Source organism: Periplaneta americana, chromosome 6 (assembly GCF_040183065.1).
Source record: "Periplaneta americana isolate PAMFEO1 chromosome 6, P.americana_PAMFEO1_priV1, whole genome shotgun sequence".
Taxonomy (NCBI): Eukaryota; Metazoa; Arthropoda; class Insecta; order Blattodea; family Blattidae; genus Periplaneta; species Periplaneta americana.
The window spans coordinates 154,589,303-154,603,983 of NC_091122.1; the positions used below are offsets into that span (position 1 = coordinate 154,589,303).

The 14,681-nt window shown below is 35.5% G+C and overlaps 1 protein-coding gene across 1 annotated transcript in view; it reads left to right on the forward strand.

Annotated features, from left to right (window-relative positions):
- Window positions 1-14,681, forward strand: part of LOC138701949 (A disintegrin and metalloproteinase with thrombospondin motifs 1-like) — a 115,457-nt gene that overhangs the window by 78,932 nt on the left and 21,844 nt on the right. The window contains exons 8-11 of the mRNA XM_069829328.1: window positions 1,047-1,175; window positions 9,510-9,697; window positions 11,913-12,037; window positions 12,328-12,460. Of these exons, the coding sequence (XP_069685429.1) occupies window positions 1,047-1,175; window positions 9,510-9,697; window positions 11,913-12,037; window positions 12,328-12,460 (575 nt within the window). The remainder of the gene's footprint in view (window positions 1-1,046; window positions 1,176-9,509; window positions 9,698-11,912; window positions 12,038-12,327; window positions 12,461-14,681) is intronic.

Genomic DNA, 14,681 nt, shown 5'->3' on the forward strand with positions numbered 1-14,681 from the left:
TTATTTACTCAATCACTCATTTATTTATTTATTTATTTACTCAATTACTCATTTATTTATTTATTTACTCAATCACTCATTTATTTATTTATTCAATCACTCATTTATTTATTTATTTATTCAATCACTCACTTATTTATTTATTTAATTACTCAATCACTCATTTATTTATTAATTTATGCAATCACTCATTTATTTATTTATTTATTTATTTATTTATTCAATCACTCATTTATTTATTTATTTACTCAATTACTCATTTATTTATTTACTCAATCACTCATTTATTTATTTATTTACTCAATCATTTAATTATTTACTCAATCACTCATTTATTTATTTATTCAATCACTCATTTATTTATTTATTTATTTATTCAATCACTCATTTATTTATTTATTTATTTATTTATTTACTCAATCACTCATTTATTTATTTATTTACTCAATCAATCATTTATTTATTTATTTACTCAATCACTCATTTATTTATTTTCTTAATCACTCATTTATTTATTTATTCAATCACTCATTTATTTATTTTTTTATTTTTTTATTTATTCAATCACTCATTTATTTATTTATTTACTCAATTACTCATTTATTTATTTATTTACTCAATCACTCATTTATTTATTTATTTACTCGATCAATCATTTGTTTGTTTGTTTGTTTGTATGTTTGTATGTTTATTTGTTTGTTTGTTTGTATATTTAATTCAAATTTTCCATTTGCGGATAATATCTAATTTCACTCTCCTATACTACAAGTTGCCATAATATTCATCCTTCAATTATTTTTTCATTAATTTAATCATTCATTTTTCAACTTATTTATGAACATATTCAACTTCGTGTCATTTATTTACTTATTTATTAATTTAACTCATCTTTCACTTCTTCACTTATCTGTTCATTCATTCAGCTATTTACTTATTATAGGCTATTTATTTATTCGTTGTGTGTTTTTTTTTTTGTGAATATCGTGCCGTTATTCCTCCAGTGCAGTAAACAGTTTGTATTCCTTACACTTTCTAATATTGCACAGGTTTCGATTCGAACCCGTGACACACAACCCAAGAGACGGCGGATGGTCAGAGTGGTCCAGCTGGACATCTTGTTCTAGGACCTGCGGCTTTGGAGTCTCTTTCAGAAGCAGACTCTGCGATAATCCGAGGTGAGAAATAATATAAAAATAAATACTATGTCAAATTGCGTCTTTGGTTCGAAAATAAAAATAATATAAAAATCAAGTAATGATTTATGTTCGTTCTGTAACAAAATTTTCAACACATCACTTTTGAGGCCTATTGGCTTGCTTAAGGGACATTACACTGAAATTACTAACTTCCATATTCGTTAAGCTAAATTGACAAAATATTTACCCTGAACCAAAGTGCAGGAAGTCGAGGACTGTGAATACATTGAGTTGGGTTTGATGAGGGCAAAGATAAGTGCAGAAATGCATTCCCTCCTCAGTCATACTACAACATTGAAGTTGCGGGGAATATAAAAGTAGCGTAACAAGATTAAAATTAACCATTTTAATTACAACGATAAACTGGAAGAACAAATTAATCTCTGGTACATATGAAAAAAATGATGGAAATATTACGAGGGTTTTGATTTCTAGTATTTTAAGAAATCTATGGCAATCCGTCCACTATAATAAATATGGAAGAAGTAAACACTTCCGCTAAAATGTCAATGTAGACCCATAGGTTTTAGGTGAAGGTTTAATATGTATGCGCCACTATAAAACATTCCTACAACACCTGGAATGTCGCTAGCGTTTATAGTATGAAGTTCGATAGTGGAGATTAGATGTGAAGTAAAGCTTACTTATGTAAAAAATTCGTTCAGCGTGAAGGAAGAAGACCGCCATATTCTCTTAATGTGGTCACCAGCTGTGTAAAAATGGGAAGGTAATGCTTTTAGTGTTATGTATGGTCGGGAGAATTATGGGTGAATAATACTGTACACCTAACCTAACCTAACCCGTCATTAATCCCGAATCTGACGTCACTAATCTCTAACGTTGGCATCATTGTTAGTGTCATTTTGTTTTGAGATGTTTTCTTTCATGCTAGACGCCGAGTCGGGAGCCATCGGAGTGGAAGAAGTGGGAAGAAATGGGAAGCAAGTGTAATACTTAGTGGAAGGGAATTTATGGTGACTCGCTCTGAAACGGTTACTCATAATTTTTACATTTCGTTCCTTCAGTGTGTTCTTTGTACAATAGTCAATGCGTTAACGTAGTGAACATTCCCTATATAGTGCAATAAAAAATTAAATATGTTGTGGCAGTGATAAAAGTGTGAAAAATTCGGATACAGCAGCGCATGTAGGCTATATTCAATCAAAGAATACTTGAAATATTATTTAACGGAATAAAACAACAAACCACAAAGAAACATACTTCAACAAAAACATTCCCGTATTAGGTATGACATTTTCATGGAATCGCTCTAAGTAAGCTTACTACAATTGGGTGGTAATTGTAAATTACGGGGACTCCACTTCGCCATATTTCGTTAATGTGATAGTGGGTTTCAGTGTCGCCAACATAGTAATAATACTACACACCTAATCAAACCTAACCTAACCTTCCACCTGTAGCAACATTCCTCACGTTTAGTATCATTTCGTTTGCGTGTATTGGCAACCCCGCTACTCGTGTCGTGTGAAATATTCGCTCAGTGGCCGGTAATATACTCCATCTTGGCGTAATTGGGTATTATAAGTTATACACTTAACATACGAAGTCCATAAATATGAATAAAAATTGGGACAGCATTTTTTAAGATGCCAACAAACCGCCTACCTTCTAACATCCTCCAATGCTCTTCGCGTCGACCCAGAGATATACGTCGACCACAATGTAGAAGGTCTGACCACTTCCGTTTGTAGTCGAACTGGAATCATACCCACACTGTAGATCGAAAGAAGTAAACAATTACGATTCCAAACCATTACAAAATAATCTAGCGAATTACAGTAAATATGTATTCAAAGTCAGCGCATATTAATCACATTTCTTATAGTTGTTCAGGCTCAAAAAGTGTTTTTTTTTCTAAAACAAATAGACCTACTACTAGGCCTAAATCAACGCTTACCTTTTCAATTAATCTGACTGGAATATTTTGTTCAATTATGAATATCCACCAGGTCATTTAACCTGCACCACTGTGGCATTACGTTTCCATTTCTTTTCCGAGAATCGCAAAGTCTATTCCCGTAACGATTCCTTCACATTTCACTGACCACTCATCCAAGATACATTTAAATTTAGTTATTTTCTATTGCAGCCACGAATATGTCACCAATAAATAAGAGTATATACTTTTATTTTACTATACATTCACATAGCCAACGACACTCAACCTGGTTTGCTTTGGTTTCACTTATTTAGAGACGTCCCATTTCAATGTTACGATCTAAAATGTTTCCGTCTATGTTAATTCATATTTGGAAACCGAAACCACTATCCATATATAAAATATTACTGTCAATCAAATCATGTACGTATAACGATACGGGAATGTAAAAATATAGATCACTAATATGTTACTAGCAACTACAAATAATAATTTTATCCACTGCTAATTTCCGCACTTCACCGAAACAGACGCCATTACTCTCCAATTCTCAACCCCACTTATACGAGATACGTAACTTGAGGGGAAAAAAAAGTATGCAGTTAGTCAGGCAGTCCGACAACACGTTATTTTGTCCATTTAGAGAAGCAGAAGTTTCACTACTCTCACAGACAGATACTCTTCCGTGTATATAGCCGAAGGCCATGCATTTTATTCTATGCTGCTGATCAGATACTCTTCCGTTTTACAGCAGAAGGCCATGCATTTTATTCATCGTTAGACCTATGTAATATTAGTACATTATGCAACGAGCCTATAATGAAGGTAATTAAGAAGTGAGTATGGATATTTATGAAACGAGCGCAAGCGAGTTTCATAATTTTCATACGAGCGTCTTAATTACCATTATAGGCGAGTTTCATACGACTTTTTATGCTCGACCATATTTCTAACTTGATATTATTAATTTTATTGTATCTGACATGGAGCAATGTCCCGTATGTTGTGAGATGTGCGCAGACGCGAAAGTATTAATTTTTTCCGAGGCACAGATGTTCACATTGACCTTGCTAGGCCATAAGAACCTACAGAGATAACATTGAAATTAAATTAGACATTGAAAAACGAGATGACAAATTGAATTTATTTGAATATTACTTACAATTAACGCTAATTATTATAGTAACAGAACATAACCTTCTGTGACAGTATTGGATTTCCAGCCTCCGTGACTTTTCGCTAATTCTCTTTCTATTGCATATCCGAGAATAATCGATACTTGCGGTTTTATAACGGTAGAAAGCTGACCTGTCATTGGCTGAACAGTTGTAACCTGAGTCGTCATTGGCTGAAAGACCTGACCTTTAATGAGTAGGTGTACTTTAATGACATGCATTAAAGGTCTGCTACCAGGTGTATAATTACTACATTTCGGCATGGTCGAGCATAAAACAATTTACAGAGTACGTTTCTGACAAGATTAGCATGTTTATGTTATGTCCGAGAGGTTCAGGGTTCGATACGGTCAGTAGTCTCTCTTCACTTGGACTTTCCATGGTTTCCCCAAATGTTTTCAGGCAAATACTGGTATATTATCAATTATAAAAGTACCACGATCCGTTTCCTGTTCATCCTATAAGCTATAACCACAGTCTAGTATATACAGTCACGAAGCTCAATACGTAGGGAATATGCATCCGTAGATATTTGCTAACCACTAGGATCGCTACTATCGCCCCATCACAGACAATGCGAAATAGTACTGGCACAGTCTATTGTTCCTAGTACTCTCATCGCCTCAGGCTTCGTGACTATATACTAGACTGTGCTATAAAGTAAACCTTAATCGCCACGCTTCGACATAACATGTCATCTTCCGCAACGGACTATCCATATAGTCAGAAAGTAGCTAACAACACTGCCCTCTGTCGGTAGGTAAGAGAGATAGGTGTCGGTTCAAAAAGCGGAAATTCCCAGGAGGAGAAAAAATCATATCTATGACTTGTTATAAAGGAATGTTTCGAAGATGACATAATATGTATAGACTATATATATATATATATATATATATATATATATATATATATATTATGCTTTCATATTATATGTTTGACGCGTTTCGCAACAGTTTATTACCTTTATCATATTGTCAATGACATTACTGCTTAAAGTAGACTAGTTCATTTCCTTGAAACACAATAAAAAAACACACATATTCTACTATAGGTTTGTTCAGTCGAAGACATCGAATTTATATTTCTCAAGAAAAACTGGAAACATGGCATAAAGATGCAGTGAATGGAATGGTAAACAGGAGAAAAGTGCGAGGCAGAAAAAGATATCAGATGATAGACATCATTAAGATATGTAGATTATATTTTTATTTTAGTAGGTTATTTCACGACGCTTTATCAACATCTTAGGTTCTTCAGCGTCTGAATGAGATGAAGGTGATAATGCCGGTGAAATAAGATGAAAGAGTAATGGAACGGAGAAAAATTCTCTCCGCCGCTTATTCCGTCGGATCCCGGCCAACTAATCACTCATATCGAGTGCACCTCAGCACATGAGTGGACTTCGGTCCTGCGTTCATAGACATCTATGACGTAATGCAGAAGGCGGCCACTAGAGGGAACCCAAGAGTTGGAGCTTAATCTGAGACGATTCTAACCGGCGTCGGAGTTGTATCCGGTGTGGCTTAGTGGATAAAGCATCAGCACGTAGAGCTGAAAACCCGGGTTCAAATCCCGGCGCCGGAGAGAATTTTTCTCCGTTCCATTACTCTTTCATCGTATGATGACGCAGAATATCTGCATGGAAATATCATATGTACTTCGGTACATTAAAATAATATGTACGGTGAAATAAGTCCGGGGTCCATCACCGAAAGTTACCCAGAATTTGCTCATATGGGGTTGAGGGAAAACCCCGGAAAAAACCTCAACCAGGTAACTTGCCCCGACGGGAATCGAACCCGGACCACCTGGTTTCGCGCCCAGACGCGCTAACCATTACTCCACAGGTGTGGACTTATAGATTATATATGAAGACTAAGAAGAAGGCTGAAAATAGGAAAAACTGGAAAATGCTGAGCTTTCAGTGACAGAACACTATGAATGAATTAATCTAAATATGACTTTCTGTAAATTCTTTCTACTCATATAATATTGTAATTATATTCATCTTTCAACAATAATTACCTACTGAAAAAGAACATAATTTTATTTTTCACTATATGCGTTAGTCCTATTTTTGACTTGATAAAGCATTCGAATATGTAAATCTCAACAAATAATTGCAGATTTTAAACGAAGAAAACATAGATCCACAATTTATTACTGAAAGCTATTCAAAGCTTATATAAAAATTGAAAAGTCCAAAATAAACAAATGGATAAATAACAGGACCCATAACTACCAACAAAGATATCCGACAAGGATGTGGTATATCTTTAATTCTACTCAATATCTATACAAAGGAAATGGGTATACAATTGAAACATATTGTAGATAATGGCATTCAGTTAAACAGAAAAAAAACATGCAAATAAAATATGATATACCGACAATCAAGTTGGCTATTATTAGTCAAATCTGAGGATGACCTATAAATTGGAACATACAACTTACACAAAATTAATATGTACGATATGAAAATCTTACTTCAAAATGTATAGGAATGGCAATTTATGGGGGGAAAAAAAACAGAGTGGACCTTCCCATTGTCACCTCTGGGTACGTGCATATGTGTATTAATTGTGTATGAATGGGAAATTTCCATACGCGTACTTCCAGAGAAACAGCCACTTTCAATCTGGCAGCCTTTCTCTTAAAGATGTTCATTTCTTCCTCCCTCATCTTAAGTGTTAGATTTTGATGGTCCGCTGACGAGAGGCTGGGATTTCGTCTACCGGAATCTGTAAACCAATAAAAGTTATTATTAATAATTATTATTATTCATCGTTTTCAAGTTTCCAGAGAGCATTGTGGTGTTAGAATGATTCAAACAAAAAACCACGATTTCCTTAATCAGGTATAGGTTGTAATGTTAGAGAAGAATAAAAGTATAAACAGAATGTGCAACAGCAGTGGACGAGTCCATGAGCCTGAGTTACGAAATCGGAGGGGCATGGGTCATTATTTTGTAATCTTTCACAAAGTGCTTATCGTAAAGTTTCTCTCCCTGATGTCGTACTAACTGAGTTGAAACATGTACCGGCTTTAAAATCTTCTAAATTAAAAGAAAATGAAACAGAAAGGAGTAAACAACCAAAACCGTGAAGTAATTTCGAACGTGTACCAGTTAATGCAGAGAGAAGCGGTAATCGGAGTTGCTGTTAAATTGAAAGCCACCCAGGAGAGAAAAGCCGTAGCAACTAAGGTTTCACTAGGAACAGTCATTCCCATGTGTAGGCAACTCGTGCCCTCAAAGTGTCAACACAACCTCAGTGAGAGAACGGACTCTTCTGTACTATAATCTTTTCGCTGTAAGAAATATCCTAATGTAAACAATAGCACGTGACTGAAGTGAGGTTTCATTGGCCGCTGTTTGGCGCCATAGATTCTCAGTACGTGTTCCCGCCTACTTTTGTACATTCTGTTTCATGATAAACATTTCCCGTTACTAGTCAAGTAGGCCTAACCTCACTACTATACATTCGTTTGCTTAGGAAACATTTATTTTATAATTACTATAATTAAATTATTTTTAAGTCCTATGTCTTCACAATGGACACTTGAGAATGCAGAAGCCATATTTCAGTACCATGTGCTTACGTGAAATACGAGCTCAAGTAACGCCAGCTTGTTACAAGAACAGACTGCCTCGGTATTACTGTTGGTATTCATCCGCGTTCATAGTACATAACAAAATATAAAAGTAGCTTTTCTTTTACATGGCGTTTTACATATCAGTAAAGCTAAATGTTTCATCGTATTTAACAACTAGAATTCAATGTTTTACTTTCAAATAATACAAGATCGTGGTTTCCAAATACGAACTATATTTTCCTGCGTCATGTGAGTGTTTCGACTGGGAGTCAATCACGGGTATGACAGCAACGTGCTTATGTTTACATTAGGATTTTTCTTACAGCGAAAACACAAAACAGTATAGCTGTAGTGTCTGTATGCGGTTCTTGCAAGGCACAAGTTCGCTCGCGTCTGCAGTAAGTGGCGCCTCGTTCAGTATTTATTTATTACTAGCCGTACCCGTGCGCTCCGCTGCACCTGTTAGAAATAAATATAAAGTAATTACATAATTAAAGTAGGACGTTTGATCCAGGGAACAACTTTTACAACAGCGCAAGATAATCTGCTTCGCTCATTACCCAATTTTTTTTGCATTGCATTTATTGCATATGTATTTTATGTATTTTAACACGATTCAATTGAGCATAATTAAAATTTGAATTATAAAATAATGGATTGCTAAGCTAACGTACTATTACTGCATACTAAATCAATACACACTCGTTGTTCGTTAATTCTCTGAGATTAAAATGAGTGTACATAAATATTATTTTAAGAAATACAGAAAACGAATGTACAAAATAGCCTATCAAATTTTCTGTGCATAAGAAGCTATTTTAATCTTACCTGTCCTCGATTTACTCAGACGTTACTGTAATAACATTATAGCATTATGTCCATCTAGAGAAACTACACTTTCCAATGGTGAAATAATAATTAATTATACAAATCGATTAATTTAGCTTCTGATATTACTTCATACAAACACAGAAACATTCTCTGTAGGCTATGTTTAATAGCTTTCGATTGTTGATGTCCAAGGCCGCTGTTTCGATTGTTGTTGTCCAAGGCCCCTTATAGACGAAGTCATTTGTTCTTAATTCATTGCACCGTCTTAGATGGCGTTATTTTAATTTCAAACTCATTTATCTCATGAAATATCAGTCCTATCGAAATTTTGTAAAGAATAAAACCTATCGGAAAACATTTTTAAAGAAACGTTTGTCATGTAACATTTTTCACAAAAATCAATAATAAGCGAGATATTTCGATTTATTTAATTCAGGCCCCCTTATAACCCCCCTTTTAAATAAAGCATTTTGAATGCCATATAGCTTAAAATCTAAGTTACAACGAACTTAATTTATATTCCAATTTTCATATAAATCGGTTCAGCCATTATCGCGTGAAAAGGTAACAAACATACAGACAGACATGCAAACAAAAATTTCAAAAATGCGATTTTCGGTTTCAGGGTGGTTAATTATATATGTTAAGACCAATTGTTTTTGAAAAATCGAAAATTACCAGAAAATTTTCGGCTACAGATTTATTATTAGTATAGATAAGTTCAGTATTTATTATAATTAACTATCCTAAATCCTTTATAGATGTTACAGGCAATCATACGGATTTCCTCAATTCCTCTGTCACATGTTCCAGGCCGGTGTACGGAGGAAGGGAATGCATCGGCAAGAGCGAGGAGTTCCTCATCTGCGGACAGACAGCCTGTCCAGAGCCGCTGAAAGACGTGCGGGCCCAGCAGTGCGCTCGGCTCCCCACCATCGTGCCCTTGGGAGGCCTGGGGCACAGGGTTAACAACACGTGGCTCGCTCACGAGGCGGACCCGAGTGCGTTCACTGGCTCACATATGGTCTTTACTTTATAATTTTTTGTCACATTTTGTCTGGCAAATGTCATCTTAACAACCTTCAATTTCCTAACGCCTCGCTAAATAATTTTCTCAACAAACCCAGTCAAATAATTTGTCAGTTTGTCGGACACTTTAGTTGACGCATTTATGAAGGTCATGCTTTTTTGGTCAAAGCAAAGAATATGATGAAGTAACTGCACTTACTGTACGGCCAAGAGACGAAGCAGGTCGCTGCCGTAGGTTTATTGTCATCAGTTTGTGATTATATTACATACCTACCAACTTTCACGCATAATACGCGAGTCATTCACAATATTAGCTCATGACTTCTATCCCCAACACTGATACGATAAAAATCTGCAGAATTTAGAGGTGATCGCATAATTTTCGTGTTCAATGTTACGTCTTCATCCCTTTTCTATTATTATTATTATTATTATTATTATTATTATTATTATTATTATTAATAGTAGTAGTAGTAAAAAATATATATCCTACTAAGTTCTCATCTCGCGCATTTCACGTCTCGTAGGTTGGTAGGTCTGATGTTACATGCGGTCTGCGGTTGTCAAGAATGACGTAAGACGTTTAATTCTGTATTTTGCAATGACGTGAGATGTTTAGTTCAGTATCTCGCAATGACATGGGATGTTTAGTTCAGTATTTCGCAACGACTTGTGACGTTTAGTTCAGTATCTCACAATGACATGGGATGTTTAGTTCAGTATTTCGCAACGACTTGTGACGTTTAGTTCAGTATTTCTCCATGACGTGTGACGTTTAGTTCAGTATTTCGCAATGACGTGTGACGTTCAATTCAGTATTTCGCAATGATAAGATACGTTTAGTCCAGTATCTCGCAATAACATGAGACGTTTAGTTCAGTACTCGCACTAACATGAGACGTATAGTTCAGTAACTCACAATAATTTGAGACGTTTAGTTCAGTAACTCGCAATAACATGAGACGTTTAGTTCAGTAACTCGCAATAACATGAGACATTTGGTTCCGTATTTCTCCATGACGTGTGACGTTTAGTTCAGTATTTCTCCATGACGTGTGACGTTTAGTTCAGTATTTCTCCATGACGTGTGACGTTTAGTTCAGTATTTCGCAATGACGTGTAACTGAATGATATTTCAATATTTCGCAATGATAAGATACGTTTAGTCCAGTATCTCGCAATAACATGAGGCGTTTAGTTCAGTAACTCGCAATAACATGAGACGTTTGGTTCAGTAACTCGCAATAACATGAGACGTTTGGTTTAGTATTTTTCCATGACGTGTGACGTTTAGTTTAGTATTTCTCCATGACGTGTGACGTTCAGTTCAGTATTTCGCAATGATAAGATACGTTTAGTCCAGTATCTCGCAATAACATGAGACGTTTAGTTCAGTAACTCGCAATAACATGAGACGTTTGGTTCAGTAACTCGCAATAACATGAGACGTTTGGTTTAGTATTTTTCCATGACGTGTGACGTTTAGTTCAGTATTTCTCCATGACGTTTGAGTTTAGTTCAGTATTTCTCCATGACGTTTGAGTTTAGTTCAGTATTTCTCCATGACGTGTGACGTTCAGTTCAGTATTTCGCAATGATAAGATACGTTTAGTCCAGTATCTAGCAATAACATGAGACGTTTAGTCAGTAACTTGCAATAACATGAGACGTTTAGTTCAGTAACTCGCAATAACATGAGACATTTGATTCATTATTTAGCCGATCCAGCTGAAAGCTTGGTCGCATAGTATCTCACTTGGTTTGGAATAGAGCTTACTTTGGATTATAAAATAGTTTGCAGTCTAGTTAAAAGCTTAGTTAAGTTGATAGTTTGAAGCGTAATTTAGTTTAGAGCTTGTTATGTTTATAGTTTAATATAGAGTAATTAATTATGTTTATAGTCTGTTATGGCCATAGCCTATTCATAGACATTCTTATCGCGGGCTTCCGGTGGATGATCAGCGAACTAACGTTTTTCGTATTCATAAACTAGTGTTAGCGATATGATATGATATGAATCCTGTACAAGTAACCAGTCGATAGTCGGGGCTAGTATAGCACGCTCGTAGCGCGGGCTAGCGAAATGTCTATGAATAGCACCCTTATAGAGTTTAGTCCAGTTCGGACCAGTCGTTTTTGTTTACTTGCATTGTTTACTGTACCTTTTCATGATTGTTCTGTCCGCAGATTCGATGAAATGTCAGCTGACATGTGTAAGCAGAGAGACTGGCGAAGTATTTATGTCCGGTGAAAACCTCATAGATGGCACACCGTGTTCCTATGACAACTACGACAAGAGCATCTGCATTCAGGTGGGTCAAGTATAAGCACATGGATCCGGAAACAAATTATTATCGATAGATAATTTATGAAGTGAGATTTAAAAGTAAAGCACAATTTTTTTTAATATAATTTAATTTTTATCTAACGCTCATTCAGTCCCAGTAAAACACTACTGTTTTCTCCGTCTTATTCTGGGACTGTGTTCTACTGTATCACATCTTTCTTGAATCTGTAAAACAATGTTTAAGTTAAAACTGTTTAAAATGCCCAAAGAAGTCTAGTGTAGAACAGACCGGTTGACGCTGTTTTTGAACTACAGGGTCACTGTCAGGCGTTAGGGTGCGACGGTGTTCTGGAGTCGTCTGTGCAGCAGGACTCTTGTGGCGTCTGCGGTGGCGATAACTCCCAGTGTCGGAACATCACCAACACATTCGAGCGCAAGTTACGAAGAGGCAAGTCTCCACTACGAAATACAGCATTATTCATTGTTTTTTACTGTTCACTTTAACACTTCATTAAAACTATAAAATTTTCTAAGAGTTAACACGTCAAACAGTGGCGGTTCCTCGGGGGAGGGAAGGGAGGAACGTCATCCTCACATTTTCTTTTTTTGAAAGATGCCAAATAAAATATGTACCTTGAAATTCGAGGAAGATTCGATAATTTTTAAGTTCACAGCTATAAGAAAAACTCGGTTGATCGAGTTTTAAACGACGCGCGCTCATGTGCTGTAGAAAACTGTGAGAAAGATGAGAGATTGTCTGTGTGGAGGAAAGGCACTCCATTCCTCCTCTACTGCAGTTAACACACATAGACAACAGCGCACTAGCGGCCAGAGAAAGAAACAGCGTTTTAAAGCAAGTAAATGAACGGAGAGGGAGGAGATCCTCCTCTGAATCAGCGCATGGGCGGGAAATAGAAACCGACTGGTCGTGCAGCAAGCTCGCTACCGCTGCCATCTAACGATGATGCCTTCAACCAGACTATAACACATCTAGGAGGAGGCACAATAAAAACAGTTTTAACGCTAAGCTATGAAAGAAACCATGTAAACTTTTTTTAAATTATAAATCAAAAATATTATTCATTGCACTTTATATAGGCACATGGTTTGAAACTTTCGTGGATATTTGAAAGTTAAAGTCGGGTTTATGTAAAACAAAAAGGAAGTAGTTCTACGTAGTTGGCCCCTGAAATTCACTTCTAGTCATTGTTTACTAGACAGGGCAACAGCCAAGCTGTCAGTTTTGTACAAATATATTTGAAACTGAAAGTAGGTACTGCAAACTACATTATTTTTAACATAAAAAATTAATCGGCCACCGGCAGCTTTGAACAATAATGATAGTATGACTTTACAAGAACTGACATTCTTCAAAAGTGTGTGATACTGAACTTGTAAAATGTACATGTGGCAACAAGACCACGTGGGTAGGTGCAGTGTTCTCGCTTTCCTAACAGATTATTTCCCATTCTGATTTCTGTAAAAAGTTCCGGTTACGTGTTAGTAGCTAGTCTCTTCCAACACGTGTGATGCTGTAGTGTGCTCGAAAAATGCTACGAAGTTGTGAATTTCCTTGTAATTGTTAATTTGTGCAATTATTCAACAATGATTGGACGTGAAAACATAATATATTTTGGACAATTTAGGAAACTCAGTTCACGAGAACACATTATGCTATACAGAAGGGAAGGCCAACCCCAACACTACCTGGTCTTACATGTATGCATGTAGGCTAATTTGTAGCATGTTTCATTCAAGAAGGTGTCATTTCGTGCTGTTAACTTCTTTCCTCCTCTTAAGAAATATGCAGGAGCCGCCACTGACGTCAAAAGTGTTACCATTTTTTAAAAAAGGCAATGTACCTTATGACCAGGGAAAGGATTTATATGTAAATACATATTTACTTATAAAGCTAATATAATTTATATTTTGCATTATCTTTATGTTTCACAATGTGTAGGGTTGAAAAATCCTACTTTTATTTTCCATATTTTAGAGTTTAGTACATATTTTCGTTAATTTCCATATATTTTCCATATTTCATATAAAACAGTCCATATTATATTAGGTTTAACAATAAAACAAAACAAAATTCCATTAACTTTTAAAAATACATTTCAACAATAGAGATTTAAACACATGTTCAGTAATCCCTTTAACATCAGAGTTATTTGAAAATTAGCAGTCCTATCAACAATGGGAAAGTAAGTTACAAAACTGTATTAATTTAATTTAAAATTTTTAACAGACTTCAGTTGTGCAGCTCAACAGTTAAATGCCAGTCAGAGTACACATAGGTTCAGTTTTGTAAATCATACTATAAAGACGGTAAATATGCCAAAAGTACGTCATTCAGTTAATTTAAAATCAAAACTAACAAGTTACATTTCAGAATTTAAAGAAGATGGTTTATCAACTGACAATAAAATATTATTTTGTAATTTGTGTCAGTGTGCAGTATCATCTACACAAAAGTTCCTGGTGCAACAACACATTACAACTAGTAAACATCAGGCCAACAAACAACTAAATTCCAAGCAGAGACAATTGTTTTTAACACAACCAACAACATCGAATGTAAGATCTGAGTTTAACATCGACCTGTGCCGTTCTCTCATCTCTGCTGATATTCCTCTCTACAAACTAAAGAATAAGGTCTTCAGGGAATT